Below are 10,984 nucleotides of genomic sequence, written 5' to 3' on the forward strand. Positions count from 1 at the left end.
AGTTTGTTTGACTACTGGCAATAAATTCCCGTTCCCAGAAGTGATGCCGCGGAACTTCCTTGTGTTGCCTTAATATACCCTCGGGATTTTAACATGCACAGTGTAAAGACTCAGGAAACTAGGTGGACAAAGCTGCCTGTAATGTTGAACATATGCTTAAGGTGTTAATAATATTGTATAAAATCAAATTTTAATTCAAATGATTCATAACTTATGCATACAGCTTGCTAAATCCCCCAAAGTTGTCGTAATTTGTGTTAGACAACACAATTGCCTTTATTTAATGTGGTTGCTTTGTGATTATTTTCATTGACATCTAAATGTATGAATGTGTTTCCTTTTTTCTATTATCCTCTGTGCTGATCACGTTGTTTATCGCAAGCCGAGTTTCAGAGCGGAGAAAGTGACGTTTGTGAGGTTTCCGGTTTACGAAGGACACCTGAAGGCACCTCAACTTTATTCAGGAAGGCTTCAGCTCAGACGTACGCCGAGTCGGTCTGAAAACTCAAGGATTTAAAGCAGGTACGCAACTTTATTATATTCATGAAATGAGATAAGTGCTTTCTGAAATAATACTTGAGGTTTTCTTTTTCTTGTCGTTTGCTGTTTTTCGAAACTATTGTGCTGCGCCACGGGTTTCCCTGTTAGGCCTATCAAATGGTGTTGTTTTCCTCCACATTTTATTCCAACGCCGGATGAACGTGTTTATTTCTGTCCCTGGGTATTAATATATCTTTTAAAATAAAGTCAATAAGATTGCGTTGCTCTGAGTAGAATGAAGTATATATGTATGTATATATATATATATATATATATATATATATATATATATATAATATGTTTATTTTTATGCTGCTCCACGCACGGTCGCGCAGACCATCACATCAGCCTACAAAACGAAAAGCCTTGCTTTGATTTCTGGCCCAGGGCTGTTTCTGCATGGAGTTTTTCTGCATGGAGTGTGTCTGTGTTGCGCTGCTACCCTTCCTGGCTGTTTGCGCAAAACTTCCCAGAGTCCAGTCATAATCTGTGTTTATCAGGAGATGGGCCCTCCCCATGGAACAGCTGCCAGCAGCTTATGTGGCCCTGAAACTTGCTGGTAAAGTCAGGAGGAGGGTCCAACACGTCTACTAAAATCATCTTTATGTGTCTTATCAGGACACCTGTGGTGTGTTGGACTTGGGAAATAAAGTTCAACAGAAGCAGCGAGTCCACAAAAGGTCTTCCTGTTTGGTCCTGTAAAACAATAACCATAAAACAAATGCAGGATAGGATTTTGTTTCGGTAAAACTCTCTGAGCTAAAGGGCTTCAACTCTGCAGACCTAGTTTTAAAGGTGTAGGTTTGTTTGAAAGCAATTTGATTGAACTGTTTTTTTTTCTTCAAAACGCAACTAGAGAGTTTAGCCGATCAGCAACTTAAAGTACTTCTTTATTCTGAGATCGGTCAACTCGGAAATACATGCATTAGTAACCATATTTTCAAAAAATGTGGCATTAAGATCGTGAATGCACTGTTAAAGTTTTTTTTAAGGACTAAAAATTGCCCCTCGGCGACCGCTAGGCAAAAACTCCACAATTTGGGTCACGTGGTACGATGACGTTGTTCGTAGATGTAGCCCAGGCTAAGCTACAGAGAGTACAATGGAGTACACCACGACAAGTTCAGATGGGGATTCACAAAGTGATGATTTTAACACGAAAGACAGCGCAAGCGTCTGTTACGATTCGGGTAAGTCTCAGAAAAACATTTCAGGACAATAAACGAAATGGGTTGCTGGTGTGTAATTGGAATCGGGGCTTATAATCGCAGTTCTGGCTGGAAGTTGGGATGTAAACACGGAAACAACTCGTCGAAGCCCGATTGCCTGGCATAATTTATGATGGCTGAAATTCGCCAAAACAGCGCATAAAAGAAAAAGATGTACATTCAGCACAAAGCACAGGTTCTGAGCATTATGTGTTCCGATAATTTTACTTAATAAGCTGGACGTGAGTGCTCTGAGAGTGGACGCATATTTATCTGTTGTGTCGTGGCGCTCATTTTCTCCGGGGGGGGCCCATGGGGGTCAACGAATTGTCAACGAATGACGTCATTGGTCATGTGACACCCGGTGCAACATGACCAACAAGCCTTAAAAATCCACTTTGTCATCAAATTATTTATTTATTTATTTTTCTCGGGTCATATTAATATATGAAGTTTCTAATATATAGCATCTTGTATGATTTTAGAATCAAGAAGTACTTTAAATCTCTGTGTTTTAAAAATATGTAATTTATTTTTGTATTTTTTTTCTTTAGTTGATTTTGTTTTATTCATCCTCCGTGTCAAACTATTTGATTTGGAGGACTAGTCAATCAGAAAAAGATTGTATGCATCATTGTTTGGCTTTTTGTGGAAGACCTGCTGGGGGTAAAAAAAAAAAAAAAAAAAAAAAGCATTTTCTCTGAAAAACAAAAAAAAAAAAAAACAAAAAAGAAATTGCAGTATAACCAAGGCTTGCCCGTCTACATTTGAATTTTAAATCAAGCCCAAGACTTTAGAAGGACAGTCATGCAGCAAAAGTGCAACTAAAGGCCATGGGGGGAAAAGACTGATGTGTTACAATTAAGCAGTCCATGTTCTGACCTCAAATGCTGTGGCTGGACCCTCTGGGAGTGGTACAGAGATCTTAATTAAATGAAGCAATGTTGCAAAGAAGAGTTTACCCGAATATAGTTGGAGAGAAAACCCTTGTTGAGAATTATTGCGGCTCAAACAGGGTCTCCAAGCTGCTGGATTGTGAGAAAAAAAAAGTTTATTGCTCATTGATGCAGTTAGGTTCGATCTTTTTTTTTTTTAAGCAATGATGCACTGTTATAACGTGTTGTTGATCGCCTCAAGTTTGATTAGCTTCTTTTGATACCCGCTGATGGCCAGTGGACGTTTCATGGTGATGCATTTGTTTATACTGCTAAAAAGGGGGCCAGGTCGTGATTTGTCACTTGGATTTCTGCAGTTTACAAACTCTTGTTCCAGTTTATATTTTAAGCAGCTTCAGGATTTTGAGTTTTATTTTGTACTTGTATATTTTCCCAGAATTCCCTCTACGCTCCGCCGACCTCCATCATGACGTCCACATCCGTCACCACAGTGGGTGGAGTCACGATCATAACACAAGTCATCCCCAAAGATGACGCCTCCATCCCCCTGCAGACTCCTGCCAGTCCCACAGCGCGGGCTCTGAACCCCGTCCCAAAGACCCCGCCTCACCCCTCTGAGAAAGGCAGCAAGGAGACCACCTTCCTGCGGGGGGAGCCACAGGGCCTTGGGGTGAGAGTCTGACACAGAACGGAAATTAGTGGCTAAGTGAAATCAGCAGATGTTGAACAATCCTTTTTTCTTTTTTTTTTTTTTTCAGGTCGTTCAGATCTTCATCGGCGTGCTGTGTGTTCTGTTCAGTCTGACGGTGTTATCCACAAGGGCTCTGATCATCTATGTTCCATTTGCCCTTGGTGTTTTGGTACGTAAACAAAAAAAACTCAATAAAAACGTATATGTAGGTTTGTGAATTTGTAAATGTGAGTCAAAAAATGTGATTAAATGTAAGATTTGTTCTTTTATACGTTTGTACTACGTGTTTTTTTTTGCTGTGGTGGTGCGTAGAAGTGCTACGGCTTCTCCATATCCTAGTATAAAGCCTTTTTTTAATTACTTTGAGGCTGATTTAGGCACCGGTTCAGGGATAAATTCACGGCTGAAGTTCTGCTCAACCAAACTGATGGGCATCAGAGGCAGTTCAGTTTTTAATACATCACTCAAGCTGAAATCCGCACTGGGTAGACGGTGACTCCTGAGGGCGGCGCTGCAGAGTGCAGGGAAGCAACGGTCAAGAGGAAATGTTGTGCCCGAAAACAGAAGAAGGGGAAGCTGGCGGGCGGTTTGGCCCAGCTGAAGGCTAGGAAGCCACCTATTCCGACTCTCTTTCTGGCCAATGTCCGGTCACTGGATAACAAAGTGGATTTGTTAAGTCTGAGGCTGAGGGTTTCTACTGAGAAAATTGGATTTGGAATAATTGGAAATTAACTTGACCGGCTTTGTACAGGTTTTGACTTAGAAATAAGGCAGAACGCTCAATCGTCTGAGCGGAGCTCACAGTAGAGATGCTAATCCTCAATCAAAGGTGATCCATCTGATCTGCACACCTATTCAGTGGTTTTCCAGGCTTTTGACGCTGGGATCAGACCCTGGGTCTGAAGACAGTCTTTGGAAATCTCTGACCTCGAAACCTAGATCTTTAAAAAGGGAAGATGATCGATAGAAGCTGCTGGTGTTTGGATCCTGGGATGAGGTGAATTTGCTTCGCCAGAATAGTAGCTTGCAATGGGAAAACTAAATTACTTAATTCTCCGGTACCTCATGTATCAACACAAAGTCTGAAAATTTGCCACCTTGGACAGATCACAATGGATCCAGGACTCCTCGTTGAAATGTGACAGATGAGTGAGATAATGAATCACAGTATTTGTTTTTTCTCTCCCAGGATAAACCTTAATAATCTAACCTTTGCCTTTTTTTTTTTGGTTCTTTTCAGTTTGTGGTGTCCGGCTCTCTGGCTGTGGCGACAGGAAGACACTCTTCAGTCAAACTGGTGAGGTTTTGCCTTTTGGAGCAAATCATCTTACCTTTCTGTTTTTATTTATTTATTTTAAACGCGTGAGGGTACTAAAGATGAACTACTGTTAGTGAAGCAGTAGAAAGGTTAAAAAAAAGATTATCTCAGAAAGCTTCACAGGTGGGAAGATAAACTTTAAACTATACATTTGTGTTCTGACTAAATAAATTTAAGATTTCAAATGTTTATCGCCAAGATTTAAATGATAGTTCTTAATTTATTCTACATTAATTTAGCTGTGAGTTGTTCATATAATCAGTTATTAATCTAATCAGAATATAGGTGTCTCCACCTCATCCACCTGGAGCACCTTTCCCATCAGTCATTTTTAATGACATCAGTGGAATGATCAAAGAGTTTAGGAATCAGTTGGAGTGTAAGTGGTCCCTGTCTGCGCAGGTCTGGGTGTCTCTGGTGTCCAACGTGTTCAGCGTCCTGCTCGGCGTGGCTGGGGTGACCTACGACTGCGTGCTGCTGGCCAGTGGCCGACCTTCCGAGATGTTCTGCAACTTCCAGACTTCCAATGTCGACTTCCAAACCCCGAACGTGACCGACAGCGCCGTGGATAAATGGAAGCTGAGATGCCCTCGAGACCTGAGGATGCTAGATGTAAGTCTGAATAGATGATCGGAGCATTTCAGGGTCAAAGTTTAGAGACGCCGCGCTTCACGGCTGGTTCAGTGTTCTTTTAAGTTTGAAAATCTCACCTCAACTCCTCCAAAAGTTCTTCTTGCCCTTGTGTCCGGGCAGATCAACCGTTCTCGTCTGACCAACAACTCTTTCTCCAGGAGAGATTGGCCTCATCCGTGATGCCCACTGCAGATCCCAGTCCATCTTACATGTGTTGGTTGTGGAGCTTTCTGGGTGCACATCCTGTCAGTTTAAGTTGATGTAAAGCTGGCTTCATCGTGGACAGGGGCACTGGTGTTCCAAGACTTTACGCTCCAATGGCAGGCTGGAGCCATGGTGGTTCCTAACCAATTTCGTTTTATCTGGGGTGCAGTTTGGGTCTTTTTTCCACACATCTGCAGAGCGGTGACACATCTGAATCACTCATAATTCTATACAGTTGTTTTAACTGATAAGGTTGGAATCGTCAGTGCTTTAGAAATGGCTCTGTCCAAACAGCATAAGTCCTAAAGACTTCTGCAACTTGTGTAAATCTCCAACTCTCCTTAAATCTTCACGGACTTTCCAGTTTTTTTGCATATTTTTCAATCCAGGGAGTGCTTTAAAATGAATCCTCTTTATTTTGCAAAGAGAAATTAGACCGCTGCACTCAACTGTGATCACCACCCAGAACTTAAAAAGGCGTTGTCTTGTCAAGATACAACCTTCTGGAACCTCCAGCGTCACATATCAACAGATTTAGATGACCGTATGTCTATATTAGAGTCGGTGAAGAGGGGAAAAATGCAAGTGTACACAACCAGAGCGTTCAGAGTGTTTATTTCCCATCTGTCTTTATGTTTGTCGTCACATCTTTTAGGAGCTCCTTTACGGCCTCATGGGCGTCTTCCTGGTCCTGCTTGTCCTGCAAGTGTCTGTCTCCATCACTGTGTGTGTCTTCTCTGGAAGAATGATCAGAAGCCACAAGCGTTACTCCAGTATTGTGGTAAGACGACGTGATTCCAGTGTCCCTCTAATGCACCGAACATGAACACTTCTCATACATTCTCGTACAAAAGCAATGAAAGCAAAAGGAAGGAAATCATCTTCAGTAGGATTAAAGGAAACTTTAACAAGCTGCAAAGATGAATCTCAAAAATGTTAAATAAAATCAGTATAAGACTAAGAGAATTTTCTCTGTATCCTTGTGTCAGATTGATAAAATGCAGCTCACTGATATCTATGAAGTCAGAGCCTCACAGAAGTATCAGTGTATTGTGTTGGTTTTTATAACACATCTGGACTCTAACAAAAAAAAAAAAAAAAATATATATATATATATATATATATATATATATATATATATATATATATATTAGTGTTGCGCGATCCAATTTTTTGGCCCATATACCAGGCTGTGCAGTATTGGCCGATACCGATACCATCTGTTTGGAATTGATGTGTGCGTGTATATATGAAGAACTGCATACTACTTAGGGTAGTATAACTTTTTATTGCCTACCTGGAATGGGTGAAAATAGTTGCACTATTTTGGCCTTTGAGAGCCAAAAGTTTATTCAACATTCGTGAAGTTATAACATGTATAATAGTAGTGTAATAGTAAGACAGTACAATTACATTAATAATTGAATAATGTCTTTTAAACCCTGAGTTTGGGCTCTCAAATGCCAAAATAGTGCAGCTTTCATGAACTTATATAACATGTATAATACTAGTCGGGAGAGAGAAGGCTGCGTTCAAGTGACATACAAACATCAAAATGGTATCGGCGCCCTATTTGTTGGTACTCGCCGATACCGATACCACCATTTTAGTGCTGGATCGGGGCCCCGTCCGATACTGGTATCGGTACACTTTTTAAATTTTTTCATATATATATATATATATATATATATATATATATATATATATATATATATATATATATATATATATATATATATATATATATATATATATATATATATAGTTTTGATCAATAGACATTGATCTAAACCAGTGTGTTGCAGGATCCTGGCTGGTAATTCTTTGTACACTGCAAAAACGGAACAAAATATTAGTACATTTTTCTTGAAATGAGTGTATTTGTACTTTATTTGAGCAGGTAAATTAGATAATCTGCCAATGTGCACTTAAAATAGGAAGAACTCATCTCCATTAACTTATTTCAAGTGCATTATATCCAATTATCTTATTTTAGGGGTAAAAATACTTATTCCATTGGCAGATAATATTATTTACCTGCTCAAATCAAGGACAAATGCACTCATTTCAAGAACATTTTACTTATTTTTAGTTCTGTTTTTGCAGTGTAAAGAAAATGTGAAAGCCATCTTGCAAGAAGATTTGTCCCTGTTCCTATGTAGTAGTTAACCAGAAGAGAGAACCCAGTCTGGGATTTGATCACAGGGAATTGAATTAGTATTTTGTGCTATGAGATTTAGATCTGATTTTAAGATGTTGGATTTTGTCCTGTAGGAGGAGGATGACAGCTGCTCTCTTCCTTCTGGAGCGTCTGAATGTAGCACCGAGAACAACCACCGATCTGAATCCCCCTGAGGAGAAAAGTCTGAATATTGTTAGACTGCAGTGAAACCACTAAACTGTGTCATAACTCTTCTGTCAACATATTTTTTTTGTATTTTCACTGTTCTGCTTGTTTGCTTTTACAACACACTTTTCAATTTGTGTTGGGAAATATGCTAAAACTTTGTGTTTTAAGGAATTGTTCTAATAAAGCCTTCAGTGGAGTTAATTTAGTGCCAAAATGATCCTGTCGTGGGAAAAAAAAAAAAGTTCCTACAACTCTAGTACTCAAAGCAATCCTCAAATCCACAGATGTGCCTGCAGCGGGAAATGCAATACAATGAAATCAGGTCATCTCTGATTCTCCTGTAGTTTTATCAGTCAAACAGATACAATTTTGTAAAATTAGAATTAGATTTAATCTTACATGGTAGTCTGTAAATTGGGTGGAGGGAGGGGGTAATTTTGAGTTTCCATATTTACTCAGTATCTGTGTTAAAAAGCATCTTTTTCAATGTAATTTGCAGATAGAGACATTAAGGCAACATGGGCGTCTCTGTCAACACTTGGATTGAAAATGGTGGCTGAATAATAAAACTCAACACCGAATGTGTGGAATGTTTCATTTTGTTTTCCCTTGTAGTGAGAATGCTGGAATAACATCCCGCCTTTGTGGCAGGGGCGCCTCCAGGGGGTGGCCATGTCCTGGCCACCCCACTGGCCAGTGTCTATTGTAGTAGCGTCAGTTTAGCATTTCATCCTATCAGGCACAGCCAGCAAGACAGACGCTCTTCCTTGGCTTCTATTGCACTTATTTGTATCTGCCAGTATCTACTTCCCTTAGTAACTGTTTTGTTTTCCAATACATTAATAAATGCACACCTTATTCCTAATGTAATTACGCAATAAAAATGTATTGTTGTTCAACTCAAAATGTTAACTGTGCTATTATTGGGCTATGCACATTAGTTCATTAGGAACATTAAAATTTCAGAAAACCATTAAAAACCATAAGATATTAGTAGGCGTTTACTTAAGTCTTTCTGATTCTGCCTGTTTTCTACATGCAGCTTTACTACAACAGTGGAATAAAATCCTGAAATTACAGCTTTTAGTTTCAGTGCCACCCCAAGAGTTTAAGTGGCTCCACCCGGCCACCCCTATGAAATATTTCTGCAGGCGCCACTGCTTTGTGGTACTCATGACAAATTATGAGTTTTTTTATCTAAAAGTAGAATTGCCCTTAACTCGAGAGCAACAATATTCAAATACTCACTTGAAATGTGAATTCATTATTAGTAATTAGATCCAAACTTTTTTATGATTTATCAAATGTAATTACACCAATAAAAGGATCATTGCTGTGCAGAGTGTAAGTGGGTGGCTCTTAAAAGAGCCGTTGTGGGGCTGCTTTGAGCAGCAGGTTGGTGGCTGGGCCGCTTTACTTGGCCTTGGCGGGCTTCTCGGTCTTCTTGGGCAGAAGCACAGCCTGGATGTTGGGCAGCACACCGCCCTGGGCGATGGTGACTCCACCCAGCAGCTTGTTGAGCTCCTCGTCGTTGCGCACAGCCAGCTGCAGGTGACGGGGGATGATCCTCGTCTTCTTGTTGTCGCGGGCAGCGTTGCCGGCCAGCTCCAGGATCTCAGCCGTCAGGTACTCCAGCACGGCGGCCAGGTAGACGGGCGCTCCGGCACCGACACGCTCCGCATAGTTGCCTTTACGCAGCAGCCTGTGGACGCGGCCCACGGGGAACTGCAGCCCTGCGCGGGAGGAGCGGGTCTTCGCCTTGGCTCGGGCCTTTCCGCCGGTCTTGCCTCGTCCGCTCATTGTGATGCTTCTGTCTTGGAGATGATGCCGAGAAGAAATGTCACCCCGGACGCTGAAAGCCGGCCTTAAATGTGCGCCGAGAAAGCGGGACTTTTTGAAACAGCCAACCAGAAAAGCTGCCGGCAGAGCGGGACACGCGTGAATTTAAGCGCACTTTTCCAAGCGACCTTCCTCCAATAAGCAGCGAGGACTTGGTCCGAGAGGCAGGGCTGCTCGGCGCTCTCTAGGCGGAGCTGAGCTCCGGGAGGAGCCGCTCACCAATCAGCAGCTGGACACGTCCCGCAGCGGCACCGCCTCCCGGCTGCTGCCACCCTTTAACAGCAGCGGCTCCCCGCTTTCTGCTTCATACTTTCCAGTCCTACTGCAAAGGAAGCAGCAAGCATGGCCAGAACCAAGCAGACCGCCCGTAAATCTACCGGAGGCAAAGCTCCCAGGAAGCAGCTGGCCACCAAGGCGGCCAGGAAGAGCGCGCCGGCTACCGGCGGCGTGAAGAAGCCTCACCGCTACAGGCCCGGTACCGTGGCTCTGAGAGAGATCCGCCGCTACCAGAAGTCCACGGAGCTGCTGATCCGCAAGCTGCCCTTCCAGCGGCTGGTGCGAGAAATCGCTCAGGACTTCAAGACCGACCTGCGCTTCCAGAGCTCGGCCGTCATGGCTCTGCAGGAGGCCAGCGAGGCTTACCTGGTGGGTCTGTTCGAGGACACCAACCTGTGCGCCATCCACGCCAAGAGGGTCACCATCATGCCCAAAGACATCCAGCTGGCCCGCCGCATCCGCGGAGAGAGAGCTTGAAAAACTCCTCAGCGCTCCTCAAACCTCAAAGGCTCTTTTAAGAGCCACACACTCTCACTCAAGAGCTTTTTCCTTGTGTATTACATATTTTCTAAATGTAACTAAGTGACGAAGATAAAGACACCAAAGAGCAATATGAGGGAAAGTTGCTTATAAAAATTGCAAGATGAAAATTTCATGTTTACCAGCTCTACTATGAGCACCTTTTTGGTCAAGTTATTTTATTTATTTTAAATTAAAAGCAAAAATGTGGCAGATACACGTTGTGCCTTTTTTAAAGTTTTCATAGGAAAAAGGAAAAAAAATCTTGTTTGAAAGACCCTGTATCAGTCAAAGTTGCAACAAAAGAAGTGTAATGTGCATCTTTATCAATGCATGAGTTGGCAAAACCAAATTTCAGCTATTCTTTAAAGGTGTGTGTATATATAGCCACAGTATATGCTTTGAAAAAACCAAAACCCATTTGATCATGATGAAATAAGGTTTTATACACAAAGTCTCCATCTTGGTAATGTTTTGTTGGTCCTTTTTGTGAATGAATATTGCCCCCGC

At 41.9% G+C, this 10,984-nt stretch overlaps 3 protein-coding genes across 3 annotated transcripts; 2 read left to right on the forward strand and 1 right to left on the reverse strand.

The window, feature by feature from the left end:
- The first annotated feature begins 389 nt into the window (after positions 1–389).
- On the forward strand, positions 390–8,434 carry LOC105922507 (membrane-spanning 4-domains subfamily A member 4A). The gene is made up of 7 exons (XM_012858400.3): positions 390–522; positions 3,081–3,314; positions 3,403–3,504; positions 4,576–4,632; positions 5,056–5,265; positions 6,146–6,271; positions 7,765–8,434. Exons 2-7 carry the CDS (start codon positions 3,111–3,113, stop codon positions 7,843–7,845), a joined length of 780 nt encoding a protein of 259 aa, XP_012713854.2. The 5' UTR covers positions 390–522; positions 3,081–3,110; the 3' UTR covers positions 7,846–8,434.
- An 818-nt stretch (positions 8,435–9,252) lies between these two features.
- LOC105922506 (histone H2A-like) lies at positions 9,253–9,742 on the reverse strand. Its single transcript, XM_012858399.3, has one exon. It carries the CDS (start codon positions 9,638–9,640, stop codon positions 9,254–9,256), a length of 387 nt encoding a protein of 128 aa, XP_012713853.1. The 5' UTR covers positions 9,641–9,742; the 3' UTR covers position 9,253.
- A 103-nt stretch (positions 9,743–9,845) lies between these two features.
- LOC105922505 (histone H3) lies at positions 9,846–10,660 on the forward strand. The gene has a single exon (XM_012858398.3). The coding sequence runs from the start codon at positions 10,022–10,024 to the stop codon at positions 10,430–10,432; it is 411 nt and encodes a 136-aa protein (XP_012713852.1). The 5' UTR covers positions 9,846–10,021; the 3' UTR covers positions 10,433–10,660.
- The last annotated feature ends 324 nt before the right edge of the window (positions 10,661–10,984 follow it).

Source organism: Fundulus heteroclitus, chromosome 13, assembly GCF_011125445.2.
Source record: "Fundulus heteroclitus isolate FHET01 chromosome 13, MU-UCD_Fhet_4.1, whole genome shotgun sequence".
Taxonomy (NCBI): Eukaryota; Metazoa; Chordata; class Actinopteri; order Cyprinodontiformes; family Fundulidae; genus Fundulus; species Fundulus heteroclitus.